At 40.3% G+C, this 16,157-nt stretch overlaps 1 protein-coding gene across 12 annotated transcripts in view; it reads right to left on the minus strand.

Annotated features, from left to right (window-relative positions):
- hspg2 (heparan sulfate proteoglycan 2) overlaps nucleotides 1–16,157 on the minus strand; it is a 96,707-nt gene that overhangs the window by 29,176 nt on the left and 51,374 nt on the right. For 9 of the 12 annotated variants that reach the window (XM_076878092.1, XM_076878098.1, XM_076878095.1 and 6 more), the window contains 26 exons: nucleotides 15,885–16,064; nucleotides 15,677–15,795; nucleotides 15,462–15,573; nucleotides 14,699–14,812; nucleotides 14,391–14,518; nucleotides 14,190–14,276; nucleotides 9,681–9,748; nucleotides 9,490–9,551; nucleotides 9,241–9,381; nucleotides 8,260–8,451; nucleotides 7,875–7,913; nucleotides 7,278–7,382; nucleotides 6,492–6,770; nucleotides 6,337–6,390; nucleotides 5,610–5,693; nucleotides 4,783–4,875; nucleotides 4,607–4,696; nucleotides 4,086–4,316; nucleotides 3,882–3,995; nucleotides 3,661–3,788; nucleotides 3,162–3,248; nucleotides 2,933–2,991; nucleotides 2,599–2,763; nucleotides 2,382–2,492; nucleotides 2,051–2,151; nucleotides 1,769–1,949 (listed from right to left, as the gene is read on the minus strand). In XM_076878092.1, the coding sequence (XP_076734207.1) occupies nucleotides 1,769–1,949; nucleotides 2,051–2,151; nucleotides 2,382–2,492; nucleotides 2,599–2,763; nucleotides 2,933–2,991; nucleotides 3,162–3,248; nucleotides 3,661–3,788; nucleotides 3,882–3,995; nucleotides 4,086–4,316; nucleotides 4,607–4,696; nucleotides 4,783–4,875; nucleotides 5,610–5,693; nucleotides 6,337–6,390; nucleotides 6,492–6,770; nucleotides 7,278–7,382; nucleotides 7,875–7,913; nucleotides 8,260–8,451; nucleotides 9,241–9,381; nucleotides 9,490–9,551; nucleotides 9,681–9,748; nucleotides 14,190–14,276; nucleotides 14,391–14,518; nucleotides 14,699–14,812; nucleotides 15,462–15,573; nucleotides 15,677–15,795; nucleotides 15,885–16,064 (3,124 nt within the window). The remainder of the gene's footprint in view (nucleotides 1–1,768; nucleotides 1,950–2,050; nucleotides 2,152–2,381; nucleotides 2,493–2,598; nucleotides 2,764–2,932; nucleotides 2,992–3,161; nucleotides 3,249–3,660; nucleotides 3,789–3,881; nucleotides 3,996–4,085; nucleotides 4,317–4,606; nucleotides 4,697–4,782; nucleotides 4,876–5,609; nucleotides 5,694–6,336; nucleotides 6,391–6,491; nucleotides 6,771–7,277; nucleotides 7,383–7,874; nucleotides 7,914–8,259; nucleotides 8,452–9,240; nucleotides 9,382–9,489; nucleotides 9,552–9,680; nucleotides 9,749–14,189; nucleotides 14,277–14,390; nucleotides 14,519–14,698; nucleotides 14,813–15,461; nucleotides 15,574–15,676; nucleotides 15,796–15,884; nucleotides 16,065–16,157) is intronic. The other 3 variants (XM_076878102.1, XM_076878103.1, XM_076878093.1) reach the window with 2 other exon arrangements.

Raw genomic sequence — 16,157 nt, forward strand, 5'->3', positions numbered from 1 at the left:
TAGCAAGAAGCTGTTTTAAATACAGAAATTTCAGGTGCTAAAAGCCAACATACAGCTTGTGGTCACCCTGAATCTAAAATATATTATAGATGTAAATGAGTGAGGCTGTAAAAAAAAATCTCTTTGTTCTATATGTGATACTTTTAATAACTTTTTTTCTTTTAAACATATTTCACAGTTAATATAAATACATTGTAGTGTACATTACATAATTTTGGTGTGTTTTAAAAAGAAAGTAAAAAAAAGGAGAGTAAATTAAAAAATATATTTAAAAGCACATTTGTGTATACATGCTGACATGTAGCCTTTGAATTAATAAGAATGAAAAATAAAGAAATCTACTCAGTCGACTGAAATAAAGCCAAAAGACAACATTTAAAGTTTAACCTGTGAAATTTAAAAGTATTTTTTTTTAGTAAAAATACTTAAAATTGTGTGAATGTAAACAAACATCTTGCCATGTAACTGTGTCCACGTTGCCTTTTTTAAAGGTTCCTTTAAAAAGCCACCCAAAATCTACATTTCTTATATATTTGATTTCATGAAAACATTCTAGGCTAACAAATTTCAGTCAATCACAGAATCAAAAGCACCAACAACATTGACAAAGTGTAAATAAAAAACATAATATACAATTGTAGTTGATTTAATACATGCTTTTTTCTTTTTCTTCTGCAGGTCAGATGAAAAAGTCAGATATTGAAGTTTTTAACCAACAAAAAATTAGAAGTAGCAATCAATACAAAGGTGGACTAACACTAAAGGAATGAAACATTACTATTACAACAGTACAGCACAGTTCAACAGTAAATTTAAACATAGATTTAACCAACTGTGTGACTAGTAGCACCATTTTGTTCAACAACGTTCATCATCAGGATGGTAAGTGGAGTAACAAAGCAGCCAGTAGTTTCATGAAGGGACACTTTAAAAGTTGGGTAACACAAATACTCAAGAGTAGTAGGACTTCTTCCTATTCATCCTTTACAGTGAAGTCCTAGTTGAATGTCAGTCACAGAGTCACTAAGCACACATCGTGGCATCCGCATTTCCCCTCGTCTTATGCACTACGCTACACACACTACACTTAAGCCAGGGAGGAGCATAGGAGCACACCAGAATCCAGCACCCTGCTAGCAAAATGTTTGGCGGCACCAACAAGAAAATCTATGAGTAATCAGGAAGCAACCAGACCACCACCGATTAATTATGAAAAAATAAACCAAAAAACAAACAAACAAGAAGATAAAAATCAGCAGTAGCTTCATCAGAGTGTTGGCAGAAAGCATTGTCCACAAATCACATCTCCAAAAGAGATATGACCTTTGAGTGCCCATTAGTTAATCTGTATGCTTGCCCATGTATATTGTGTGTTATATCTTATGTTCTACAGTTTCAGTTATTACCAAACCCACAAGCTGTATTTCTTCATATATATTCCAGGAAACCACATTAAGAGACACAAAAGACTGTAAGTTAAAAAAAAGCAGAGAAGAGAGCTGATTGATTGGCAGCATGAGGTCAGACATGTCATATATGTGGTAACTGAGAGCAGAGGGCGAAAGCACTGGGAGTTAGAACTGCAAGCGCTTAGGAAGCTGTTAACCCTGAGCTGAATGTTTACATCACACGGCGTGAAACGAAAAGCATGCACTACTGTAAGACGACGGACTGGGGTAATGTGTGAGGATGAGAAAGTATGGTAGTCACAGCTGGTATGGCAGCAAGGCGTGATGGGTAATGGAATGCGGTGCCAAGGATCACGAACCTGGCACGTAGAGGATGGCTCTGCCCTCGTCCATGCCAAACATGTTGGAACCTGTGCAAATGTAGACACCTGCATCCTCAGGCTGGACATTCTGAATTGTTAGGATGCCGTTAAAGTCCATGGCACGGTTGGGAAGTTTCCCATTGCCGCTTCGAGTCCAGACCAGAGTGTAGGCTGGTGACTGTACGTAAGTTAGCAGATAAACATATATGAATCTCACAGGGTATGCGTCTCCAAAACACTGTCTCAGTGTCTCATAAATAAAGGATGAGCCAGCGTTACCTTGCTCTGTGCAGTACAGATGAATTGGACAGTAGACCCGACCCTTATAGTCTGGGATTTGGGCTCTTCAACGATTACCTGGATAGGTTTGGAAGGGACACCTGGTGACAGGGAGAGTTAGATTACATTGACTGTTTAAAAATACTTCAAGAGGATTTCAGAATGCAACACAAGACACCAATTTAAATTTTCCACAAAGCCCAAATCCTTTTTTTTTCATCATAAAAATCAGTGTTTATTGAACCACAGCTGACATATATTTGGTGTTCTTTAACAGGCAGCATCAGGAAAAACATCTTTCTCTTAATGTGACAGTGATACCCATACACACTTGTGACAACAATTTCAGCGTGGCTCCTGTTAGTGCTGCGCTGGTCTTGGCAGGTGCAGATGTAAACACCGGCATCCTTTGGCTGGACGCTGGTGAAGTACAGCTCGGCTCCTGCACACACAAATTTCGCATTTGCATATATATCATCATTCTACTATACAAGATACGATCATGTCAGTTTCATTTACATTTAGGGTGAAAGGGTTGAATCTTGTACCTTGTCTATGTCTCTCAGCACTGCCGGAGATTGGCTGTCCATCTTCTCTCGACCAGAAGAAATAGTGCGGAGGTGATCCAGACACCTGACACCGCAGAGTGACAGGGTTTCCCTGTGGCACTAGGACTCTCTCTGGATAAATTCTGACTACGAGTGGGGCTGCAACTGGAGGTGCAACGGTCAATATAAACACTCAGGAATTCACTCTGAGAAGAATTTTGTAAGAACAGTCAAAAATTTCATAAATTTCTGAATTATTATGTTTCCTATAGATTTCATGCACAGTTACAGCACAAGGCTTTCATTTATTTTATTGGAAGCATGGAAACGTTACCATCATTTGGACGACACTTCTCTCTTGCCTGTGGGTTTCCAACATATCCAGGAGCACAACTAACAGGCACAGAAAAAAAAACCCCGTCTCACAACAGTCCATGGAAAGCAAAAGCACTTTTACAGAAATTCCAGTAGGTGTATTTTCATAAATGATGCATTTCATCTTATTAAGGTTTTTCTGAAATAAACACATGAGGTATTCTCTCTGAGAGTAGCAGTTATCTTACCGTTCACAGTACTGGCCAGTGTAGCCAGGCTGACAGGCAGTACACTGGTAACCTCCATTTCCAAGGCTCTCACAGGTAGGGGAGAACCTGCATAAGTTACACACAAAGTAAAAGTGTTGGTCTAGAAACTCAGTTAACAAGTAATTGGTGTTTACTTGTAATTTTGACTAGACTTAGGGTCCTTTATGGAAGTTATAGTAGTCTTTAAGACTTTGCCTTTTTACAATTGTTTTTCAAAATTATTATTTTCAACAGATTTGGTATTTCATTGCCATGAAACAGCAAAATTATGTTATGGTAAAGTGAAATGTAAGTGCAAAATCAGACACTTTCATCAGGATAATGAAATACGCAGGATTTGATATAAGGCTGTAGTAAACAGGGTAATGTTTCACCAATACTCCAAAATCTACAAGACAGGGTTAATTGCACTGGACAGTTGTCCTGAGCTATAAATAGAGCTGGAATGTAACGTCTTAATATACGTGCCAGAACTTACTGGTTGTCTGGGTCAGTGTGAGGGCAGGCACATGGCTGGCAGTCTTCTGGAGTGCCAACAGTGGGGTCACCAAAGAAACCAGGAGCACACTGCTCACAGAGCTCACCCTGCGTGTTATGTAGGCAGCTCTGGAAGAAGGCAAATACTCTGTTTAGAGATCTTGTCAGGAAGCTTTAATTCAAAGAAAAATACCAATCATTAGCTGATCTGGTGCTTCGTACTGTACAGATGCCGGTCTCCGGGTGACAGGAGTCAGAGTGACCATTGCATTCACAGAGCTCACAGTGACCCAGGTACAAGCCACCACCGGTGCGGGTATAGCCAGGAGCACAGTCCTAAAAATGACACATACTTGATTTAGGCACAATCAGGTAAAAAGGAAAAAGAAAGAAAAATCTGAGAAATTTATTGAAAAAAATATTGACCTGGCAGGAGAGTCCCTGGTATCCAGGTGGGCATCGGCACTGCTCCACCTCGAGGGCCTGTGCCAAGCCGCTGTAGTTGGGCACAGCAACTTCCATGCTGATGTCAGAGATGCTGGAGGAGCGCATCTCTGTGGAGTAGGATGCTCGAATCAGGATGTCATCGAGATCAGCCAGAACCATCATCAGGTGCTCTCTAGTGGCAATCATGCCATCAGGTCGACGCCAATTTTCCTAGTAGGGAGGAAAAAAAATAGGCTAAAGCAATTGGTGTGCATTATGAATAGATTTTAAGAAAAGTGAGTTTTAGCATGTTCAGCTTCAGGAAGATAAGAAAACAAAGGACAGGCTCAGTCGTGGATGGTTTCACTTCAACAAGCCTAAAATTTTCTGTAGTTTTTTATCTCTATCTATATATATATAACACAGGCCTATAGTAAAAATTAAAAATATATTTAAATTGGAAAAATCTAACTTGTAATTAAATTGGCTTATAAAATAACTTAACGCTATGAACCACTCACCTCTCTGAAGACGATCTCAAATGTATTCATCTCTCTGCCCTGTTGCCTCCGCTGCCAAGGCTGACGGGCTACCAAGGTGATGTCATTACCCTGAAGGAAAAACACAAGCAGGTGAGCAAATCCTCCTAATGCATATAACAATGGTAGAAAACAGCAAACTTCCCAGAGATACTCACAATAATCTGAACGTCAGCATCATCAAGGAGCGTTCCTCTCGGACCAGCCACATAGGAAATGGTATATTTAAGTTTTCCACCATAGGACCCCACCTAAAGCGTGAAATTTAATGTCAGGTTAATGAGTGCTGCAGTTCTCAAGATAAAAGAGAAATGTGAAACACATTGGTGGCTTCTGAAAGTGAGTTTTTACTGACAACAAGTCCTTTGATAGGAGGATGTAAAGGTGTAAACTGATTTTTTTCCAACATGTGAGCATCTTTACATTTTGCAGAGTTGTAAATACATGTAAAAGTGCATTCCCTGAATTTTATCCATGGGAAGGATGTCTAATGGCTTCTGTGATTGTGAAGGTTATTTTTTCCAAGGCCATTAACAAAGAAAGATACCATCAACTTGCTTTATGTATGCTTTTGAAGCCGGAGGCCATAGCAAAGAATGAAAGTCATGACATTGCTGCATCTGCTGCTTTTGTCTCATGTGAGACGTATACTGCCACGCATGTTTTCATCACTTCATCACTTAATTAAGAGAAAATCTAATAACATGATCTCTGACCTTTGCATTACATCTCACTTTACAAAAAGCCAAGCAGTTAAAACTCCAATCATAACATGGCAAAAAGCCCTCACATTTTAATACATAGGAGGAATGTAGGACAGGAAATCAAGAAGCTACACTGAAGGGAAAGGGTGGGGGACAACTGGAAAACTATGGGCATAGGTTTTGTGGACAGGTATGTAGGAATGCTTGAGGATAATAGGAGTGCAATATTTTATGTGACCTCTAAGGGGATGACCAGGAGCGAGCCACGTTTTCACAATTACCTTATCCCCTGTGAACTGCCCTGGAAGCTGCCAGTAGAGCAGACCATCCTGGTGCAAGTTGAAACCTTTGTAGACCAGAAAGTACTGAGAGGCAAAGGAGGAAGGAGAATAAGCCACAGGAAGCGAGCGAGAGTTAAGCAGCAAGATGAAATCACAAGCAAGCAAGCAAGAATTCCAGAAAGTATGCCTGGGAAGTATCGGGGACAAACATAACATGTAACTAAACACTTTGAAGTAGATGTTTTCACGTAGGAGTTTCATTGCTGCCAATCGATAACAGCAGAGCACTTGCACTGTGCCTTGCCTGACAACTAAAACAGCAACTTGCACAGTCAGTAATACGGCAATGACAGCTTAACAAGTGCCTCAATTAGATGGGGATCTAAACCAGACAACAGCATAATGACAGGCCATTATAAAAACCAGTGTTAAGTGGAGAATTACAGTGCACACTGTGACAGCAATGAGTGGGAGTGATTTGCTTAACAACAAAAAATACCTCCATTCCAATTAATCACTAGAATTAAGTCAACTACCCATTCTCTAGTGTTTATGAACTACATGCATTATATTCAGCATTAATGTCGCAAATTATAATTAAGTTTTATTTTAAATATCTGGAAAAAAACAACCCTCAACAAATAAAAAAAGAAAGTTGTTAATTAACTTTAAAGGTTTAAGATTATAATGTACATGAAGTTAGTCACTCAGTCATTCCACTATCTACCTTGCTGGTCCCACCAGTCGTACTATAAGTCTTGCTCACTGTGTTCTTGCTCTGCTGATTCACGGGAGAACCAGGCCCCAAAAAGAAATGCAAGACATCAACATAAGGGTTGCGAAAAATAAACGAAACCTCTTGCAATCTCTGACAGAGTGTACCTGGAGATGAGGAGCATGTCCTGGGGAGTAAGGTTGGGGTCGAGTTGGTCTAACTGAAGCGATACCAGATGGGGAGGGTGGGGGACTCGGGTTACGCAAAGACCAGCGAGAATGAGAGGAAGACGAAGAGGAAGTCGAGACTCGGGAAGTATAGGGAGAAGAGTACGGAGGAAAGGAGGAGGATTTATAGGAGGGAAAAAATGGAGGAGAACCAGCTTGCCCATTGGAGAAATTAGAGAGAAGTGCCCAGACTTCATCATCCAGCTCTCTGACAGCACCCTGAGGGGAAAGTGGTGTACCAGAGACAGGTAATAGGTAACCTGATATATACCCACTCCAAGAGAAGGGGGACCTACCATGGAAACCTTGCTTGACCATCAATAAAAGTGACAAAGTTTATTTAGAAACACCAGGTTATACATGCAATCAGTTTTTATATAGTTACTGTAGATGCTGCCCATGATAGGCTCATTCTATTATTTCCATTCAAACAATGTAGTCACACCAACAAAACACTTAAAAAGTTCTTTCACGTAAGAAACTAAGATTTTGCTATTCATGCCAGAGTTCTCTATAACTCACTCACATGCACACACGCTCATATCTGACGATGTGCTTCTGCTCAGTCCCACTTCATCAAACCCAAGTGTTCATGCTGCTACATCTAATAACCAAGATGATGTTGTTACTTCTATAGATGTCCACAAAAACACTGTGCATCACTTATTCTTGTTAGACAAACGAGTTTTACATTCTCCGATCTACAGTGCAGGTCACACCAAATACCTGACTAGCTCTTTTGGTTCTGTGGGTGTCTTTACGTTGAGTGGCCATTAGGTTCCAGATGGAAGCATCTTTCCTTAGCTGCTCCTCTGGCAAATATGAATCACTCTATTGATGTGGATAAAGTAAGCTCTTTGATCACTTTGCTCACCACTGAGCTGATGGTATTTGCAAGTGTTATGGCAGTGTTATTCCAGTAAAAGTTAAAGTTTATGAAGCTCTTTAATGGACCATTAATGATCAATCCACAAGGCTTATATCATGTGAAGCAGAAAGCGATGTGGAATATGGACTTTGATAAAAGTGGGTAACTCTAAGGGGCCTTTGTTTGCCACCTTCAGCTGCAAAATGCATGCACAGCTGTAAAAATGGCATGCATCTAATAAATAACTGTGCCAGTATAGATAAATGATCACAGAACTTTTCAGTGCATATTCACGATATATGCATAACATGATAATTATTATTATTGTACATCAACCAGCGTATTTCAAATGCAGTACAGTTACTTGAAACATGCCAGATAACACTGCACTTCAGAAAAAAATCACCAGATTTTATATGATCTAATAGCAATCACAACATACAACAACTTTATACCTGATCTTTTCGTTTCACACGAGCAAAATGAGAATTTTTCTATAGAGCGTGGAGAGGGAGACAAACACAAAGAACAAGCTACAGTATGTGAGTCGTCACTGGGGCCATCAAATCTATACAAATTATTTTGCCAATATAAATGCTGTTCAGATTTAAAAGATGAAACCACTGCAGGAATGAAGGAAAAGAAATCACGCAAAGATTGATAAACAAGTTCACTCTAAAAGGACTGGCTGAAGCTTGAAGTAAGAAAAAGCAGCAAAAGGGAGAAAATAGTTGAGTAGGATGGTCTAGTTGTTTCTGATGTGTGCTGCTGAGCATGTTTATATGCAGCATGGGGGTGTTTTAACTGTTGTATCTGTGGTATATTCTTTTTAATACTGACCTTATCACCCTGGTAAACTCCTGGAAGCTGCCAGTAGTGAGGCTCCTGTCCCAGGTAGTCAAAGTTACTGTAGGACAGCTGAGTGCCTTCATTGGAAATCTCTACAGTGAAACCAGTGGAAATGCGACTGGTGCGCTGACGGTTGACCAGAGCGAATCCCTGGAAGTTCCCTGGAGAAAAGACTGAGGACACCTACAAAGCAAATTTAAGTATACAAGCCACTAAATAATGCAGTACCACTTAAAAAACATTAATAAATAAGGTGCTTAAAAGAAAAATATTTTGCATTTCCTCATTTTTTAATCGCAAAGTTTTAAAGTGATAAAAGACGCTCCTATTAAACATTCCCACAGATAAGTAATCTCTTTGATCCAAATGCTCAGAGTTCAGACGGTTTTAAACGCTCCACTTCAAACACATTTTTACACTTTCAGATCAGCGAAAGTTGATACCCCTAATATGGTGATGTCATATTCTCATATTCTGGCTGTGAGCACAGAACACCCTTCCACCATGTGCTGAAATCTTTCATTTCCAAGAGGCAGAAAATCAGAAAAAAAAACTTTGCTAAAAGGAAGGGAGAAGCAGACTAACAGGCTTGATACAGACTGCATGAGACTTGAAGGTCTTCTTGCACATGAATAATGAAAGTGCAGGGTTTAATAGAGACCCACTACAAAAGATACATTAAAAAAGGTACCAATGAAGAAAGCAAAATGGGGGAAGTTGCAATAATGAAAAAAAACAGGAACCTTTCTGTCACTCAATTGTTTATTTGTTACTTAATTACTTTGGTGTAGTATGAATGACGGAGGTCTTTATCAGCAGGAAACACTGTAAAACTTATGATAATACAGTTAAAAGTCCAAGATTTATGCCCTCCATCACATTTTCTAACGCTGCCCAGTAGGCCATATTGGAGTCTTTGCTGGGCCTTGACCCTATCTGTTTTTGTATTTTTACTATTATTTAAAGTCTTACCAGATCTCTGTAGTAGGTTGAGCTGGAGCACTGCTGAGTGACACCCATACAGAAGCAGGACAGGCAGCCATCTTTGTTTTCTTGGCTCAGATGGAAGGCCCCAGTCTTACAGGTGGAGCAATACTGGCCTTCAACGTTCATCTACACCAGCATCAGAGGAAAAAGATACAAGCAGCCCATGCTATAATATTCAGAAGGTGAAAATACCTAAGGAATTAATGCAAACATGAAGTGACGGTGTCTGATCACCTTGCAGTTGCACACACCACTATTGCAGCTTTCATGCCCTCTTTGGTCACAGTTATAGCACTCTGTCACACGGCAGAAAGGTAGAAGATTACAGTAAGTTCTGTATTGAATAGTATCTTTGCAACTTGTATTTTCCTTATAAAAATAAGGCACAGATTTGTTATTTTTCTAGATCAAAATACTGAATTTACCATCACGTCCATTGCCAACTTTACAGCTCTGTCCAAGCATTGGATTACCAGTGTATCCTGGAGCACATCTGAAATAAAAATAGATAGTTAAAGTAAATATTTCCAGTCAAGAAGGATGCAAAAAGTATTAACCTGAAGAACAATGGGGCAGGAAGCTGGGAAGCCTGCTAGAAGAGATAAATTTGATGAATAATGTCCTTTAAGGCATCTTCTTGACCCAAAACTGACCTCAGCAAGAAACAAAGGACTGAGTGACTCAGACAAGAAACACATGTACCATTCTGTTACTCCATTCAGCAAGTATACACATCTACACAGACAGCTAGCATTACATCAACATGAACCAAATCACCCAGCTTTTCCGCTGTATACTAACAGGTTTTAAACACTGCCTGCACTGGAGATGGATGAAGCACAGCCTCTGATAAAACTTTCAACATGTCTCAGATGTTGATCCCATCTCTCACAGGAGTGTTGTACAGCTGAAAATGAGAAATCTCTTTTTCAAATGAACAGAAACACTACAATTTATAGAAAACCAGAAAAAAATGATCAAGATGAAAACAATTATTAATCTAAACTCATGTGACAACAAAGAAAGCAGAGGTAGGAATAGTAGCTACTAGGAATAGATAAAAGAGAAGATGCTAAGGCAGAAGAAAGTGATCATTTTTGATAGTGCGACAAAGAAAAGCAAAGCACCATCAGCTCAAGCATACATTGGCACTGTCACCCAGCTCATCCAAACCCGATTTGTGCAGGGACGACTGCTGTCAGTCTTACCTCACCTATCCTCTGGCAGTTCCATAGGTCAACAGCCAAGAAAGCAGACTTCCATGCTATAAACTTGTTTTCAGAAACACTATTCAAACTGTCTACTGGGACTTCAAGAACTTTCCAAAAGGAGTTAACTTAATCTTGTTTTACAGACATCATAATAACAAAAATCAACATACAGTACATCGAAATTGTCATACTGAAAGAACATCATATGGAAATTATAAAAATATAAAACGCAAAGCACAATCTCCAAAAGCAGAAAGCAACACTCATTTTTTTACATGACAATATTAAAATTTTGCCCTTGGATTCTTTTTTTTTATGTCCAAAGCCTTGGACTGCAGAGGAACATTTAGGGGTCAAATTTGAGGTAGCATGCCCATAATGAAGTGAACAAAGTACACATATGAAAGGTTCACATGCTAAGCAATCTCTTCATAGCGGAATTGTGTGCAATAGTTCTGACAGTACTTTGCCACATAATACACTTAAAAATATGTAAGCATCTGCATTAAAGACTAAAGGAATAATACACTAAAGGTATCAAATGCAGGACTTGTTGGTTACTGTTTGCAAAAAAACCAAAAAGAACAAAGCAAAAACAAAGCATTGTCCCTTTAAAATCGGCCCCTCTTTATGACTCGACAAGTAAGAGGGAGAGGAATTTTGCTTCAAGCTGTCCCCTGTGGTCTCTGCTCTGTGTGAGCAGCACAGCTCAGCCGTCAAACACACACAGAGAGCAGAGGACAGAACATTTTTAAAGATATCCACTGTGACTAACCTGCAATTTGTTTTTGGTTTGGGATAAAAGTTGCAGCTTAGAAATGTAGCAAACACAGCAGAATAAGAGGGGAGAGAAGAAATGACAAAAAATGGTTGGGTTTCTGCAGAGGAAAACATCCCCCCCAAACACTTTTGTATTAGTCTATACTGTAAACGCATAGTATACCTTTAATAAATTAAAAGTCACTGTAAAATACTGTAAGTACTGTAATATTTGTGCCTTCATTATATTCCATTGATATGATTGTAGTATATATAAATAGGACCAAGATCAGAGAAATAAAAAAAAAATAACTGAAAAAAAATTATACAACAACAACATATTTTCTAGTCATCAGGGATAATTTTGATGGGAATGGCCAGCTTTCCCAAGACAATATGTAGAGAACCTTCTTGATTCCTGCTCTGCTTAGCAGATTTAGAATCTCCATTTAGAAGCCTCAGCAGGTCCAAAACTCCAGATTCAAAATATTTTTTCTTTTTATGTTGGTGTTTTTTAGTGTTTTTCTTCCTAGCAACAGCCTTGGATTTAGTGGGACTTGATGTCCTTTTTATCGTTATGTTCGACTTCTTCTTTGGAGAGGTAGCGTTGATTTGAGCAAGAGTTGTCCTTCTTACTGTTGTTTTAGGTTTCTTGGCTGTAGTAGCCTTAACAGTCTTTGTGGCTGTCACTGTGACCTTGGTTGAATTTTTCGTTTTGTGAGAGGGCAACTTATGAGCAAACTTGTGCTCAGTCTTTTTCTTATCTGGGTTAGAGCTACCTTTGTGAGGCTTTGGCAATTTCTTTGAATCATCTTCTGAAGTTTTCACACTCTCCGGAGCCTTCTTTGTTGCATCTGCTATCACTGTCTTTTTACGGCCATTGTTTATGTTAAGTAGAGCTGGATCCTTTTTATTGGCCCGATCAGACTGTTTTTGCAGCTGAGGGATTTTAGCAGGCTTTGAGTTGTGAGGTGGTGGGTCCACTTGAAATTTTGTGATTGTTGCCTCTTCTTTAACTTCCTTTAGTTTTGTTTGCCTTGGCTGTGAATTATGTTTTGGTGTCACAGCAGCCCTCCTGCCCTCCAGCTTTTTTGTTTGAGGCTTCACTACAGTTTGAGGTGTAGACTCTGAGTTAGTGTTAGGTTTACTTTGGCTGGTCTTCAACCTGACTGTTGATCTTGCTGAAGACTGATTTTTGAATGACCTATTGACTGATTGGAGGTTTGTTGTGTTTTTCACTGATTGGACTTTTCTATCTGTCTTAGGAGCAGATTTGTGTTTGTTTGAGAGGAGACCTGGAGTCGGTATGCTTTTGGGAACAGTGGCTTTACTAGTGAGAGACATTTTAGTAGGTATAACTCTGACCTGAGGCTGAGGTGTTGAGTGCAATGGGACCGCAATGACAGTTGTGAGTGAAGGCAGAACCCTTTTTTCTTGGAGTGAACGGGAAATGTGTCTTGTACGTTTCATCTTGTTCATCTCCTGAGCCAGGGCTGTGAAACCATCTATTAGGATCTCTAACCGCCCCTCTAGTCTGCTCAGACGAGCCTCCATTTCTGTGTAGCTCTTTTCCAGCTCGCTAACTTTCTTGTTCTTCTCTGAGGCTGTCTGCAGACTGATAACGTCTTTCAGCTGGGAGCTGAGAAGACTCTGCTGTTTCTCCATACTATGAATGCTGTCCTTCATATCAAGCGTGTTGCTTTCCAGCATGGTCAGTCGTCGGTTAAAGGAGTTCAGGTGAAGCCGGAGAAGTTGCTGGAAGCTTGACTGTCTGCGCTCTGGGCTTGGAGTGAAGCGTGGTGGGAGTCTGGACACTAACTTTTTGGGGGTGACTGAAACAACGCCCACCCCAATTATTTTTGTTGATTGAGTTCTGTGATGCTGTGATGCAGTAGACAATAAAGCCCTAGTAGGGATAATAGTAGTAACAGGCCTAGGATTTTCACTGTCATCATCTCCACTGCCGTTTAGTTCTAATTCTTTATCCCAGTTGAAATTGAATATTGTTTCAGATCCACATCCCATAGGCAGGGAGCCCTCTGTGTGCTTCTCCAGGAATGGGTCCCCACAACTGTCTGCAGATGGCATCTCTTCTCTTAATATCAAAATAGCAAAATCAGGCAGGGATACAGGCAGGGACTTCATATCATAGTAAATGACAAGATGCGCTGTGTACCCAAGTCACCTTTTCATCTTTGCCATTGGGGTGGCAAAGATTCATTAGCCAGACAGTCCACATAAATGCCACATCTACATTTATGACCAAAACAACTGATCTGTGCAGAAATCACATTAGCCAGCACCTACAATGTGTTTCTATCAGCCAAGCAAAAAGGTGAAGCAGAAGGCAACCTTTGAAAAAGGCTTCTGGAGATAATGTAAAAGGAGAAGAAAGCAAAAGTAAGATATACAGAGGGAAAAAAGTCTATTTCCAAACTGTTAGTTCTCCTTCAGCATATTTCTTTTCTATAAAAAAAAAAAAATCTAATCTGACTGATGGCATCCTCGTTACCAACGAAGGGAACTTAGCCAACAACAAAGACACAGCATTGTGCCACAGGAGAAATAACCTTAGTGGTCTGTGTCGCATGTGGGACGAAGAAAACTACTAGTAGCAGCAGAAATAACTTCACAATCTGCAAATCAAAACACCCACAATACAACACTGAGAACCACCAGCAGCTCTGTGAGGACACAGTACAAAACCTTAAAGATATATTAGAGATCCCATCCCTCCTTTGATATACTTCAGCTACAAAAACCATGAAAAAAAGGGAAATTTGAACCACAGACATGCTTATATCCCTCTCCTGTGAATGAAATCAGTCTGTGCTACTGCCAGCCCCTGGAAACCTTTCTGCCGGCCAGCCAGGTAACCCCAAACACTGAGCAGTGCTTAGACAACCCTGAGAGGAAGACAAAGAGAAAAATAGAGAGATGAGAAATAGAAGAGGAGCAACGTACCTTTCACAGCGTCGGCCAGTGAATCCAAGAGGACAGTTGTCACAGGTCGGCTGGCCGTCAGAATCCAGATAGCAGGTCGTGGAGAATCTGTTTGAAAAAACAAAGATGACGATTGAGAATGATCCTGCCCTGCACACAGTTTACTTTAGCATGAAAAAGAACAAAAAAGTAAACTGAAAATGATTTCTGACATAAACTTACTGGTTATTAGAAGAGATTCCAGGGCAGGAGCAGGGCTTACAGGCCTGAGCACCACCCGTGACAGGGTCTCCATAGAAACCATTTTGACAGCGCTCACATCTTGAGCCAGCAGTGTTATGGAGACATTGCTTTAGGTCAGGAAACACATAAAAAAGGGGTGTGATCCATGGAACAGTTGAAGATATGGCACTTAGGTAGCCACATGTTGGGATTTGCCAAGAAATAATTTGCACATTCCGTGTCAGAGATCAAAGACGGCTCAGCACTGACAAAGGCTACAGAGAGGGGAAGAGCAGCACAGAACCTACCAGACACCTGCCGGTCTCCGGGTCACAGCTGCTGGCGTGACCGTTACAATCACACCTCCCACATGTGCCCAGGTAAAGCCCAGAGGTAGTCCGCGTATACCCTTCGTCACATTCCTGCAGAATGGAAAAAAATGGAAAAGCACCTCAGGTGAGAGACAAGTGATGACAAACAGGAAAATGTCTTTGTTCCACTGCCGGAGCGAGACAGACTGCAATTATCGCCAAGCAGTATTATGGAAAAAATTAAGAGACTTTATTTCTAGCAAGCTTAGACACATCTGTGGTGCCTTTGCTTTCTTTCCTTTGTCAGAATAACTTCAGTAAAATCGAAGGTTGCAAAGTTGCTCGTACCAATTCAAAACAGCAGTTTGAATTATCAGAAGATGGAGTTTGCAGTTTCACATAGAACGGACTACAGAAGCTTGAAGCTAAGCTAGCCTCAGATGAACAACCATCAATGTTTAACATCCTGTTATTCTTGCTTTGATACATTAAACTGATTTAACTGGCAGCTATAGTTCACTTGAGGGAAAATATTTCCTGTGCAAAACTACATGTATAAATAATTATTGATTTATTTATAAAGAGACATTAGTGCAGATTTTTTTCATTTTCCATTACTTTAAAAACTCCAAAGCAAAAATGCCTCTTTCTGTACAACTAATAACAATGAATAGAATCATAAATCAATAATCATTAGTTGCAGCTATTAAGTTTTTGTCATCTCATCTAGAATAATCTAGACTACTCTCCTCATGTGTACCTGGCAAGATGGTCCTCTGTATCCTTGAGGGCAGGCGCACTCTTCCACCTCCAGAGCACGTTCATACCCAGTTGAGTGAGGAACAGCAATGTCCATCTGGATATCTGAGACACTAAATCACGCATAAAAAAGACATGTGAAGCAGTGTGATCCTCTCGGATTAATATGTGATTTGTGAAACTTTTCCACACTCTTTGAGGAACCTCCCAGCATACCTGCTCTCAGCCAAATTGTCGGCATAGCTGGCTCTGATCATGAAGACAGCAACGTCTGCCAGCGCCATCAGTAGGTGCTCACGAGTACACGGCTGTCCGTCAGCACGACGCCATTCAGACTGTCAGCCAGAGAAAAACAATTAAGCGAAAGTGAAATGTTGATGAGGATTTAGGTTTAGCTAAACTCCCAAAAAACACTGAAACACACCTCTCGGAAGGTCACAGTGACAATTTGTGGGAGACGTGGGAGCGGTCTGGTTTGAGCGTAGTGTTCCAGGAAGATTCCATTGCCTTGGAGAACCACATCTGGCTGACCATCAATCACAAGAGAGCGCTGAAATGGTTCAAAGCTCACTGTGTAGCGAAGCTCTCCGCCATAAGCTGTCACCTGGTAGCAACATGTTGAAAACAAATGCTCATTCGAATCAAATTAGTTTTATTCGTGTAGTGCCAAATCATAACATAGGTCATCTAAGAGCAC

The sequence above is a fragment of the Maylandia zebra genome, linkage group LG20 (assembly GCF_041146795.1).
Source record: "Maylandia zebra isolate NMK-2024a linkage group LG20, Mzebra_GT3a, whole genome shotgun sequence".
Classification (NCBI taxonomy): Eukaryota; Metazoa; Chordata; class Actinopteri; order Cichliformes; family Cichlidae; genus Maylandia; species Maylandia zebra.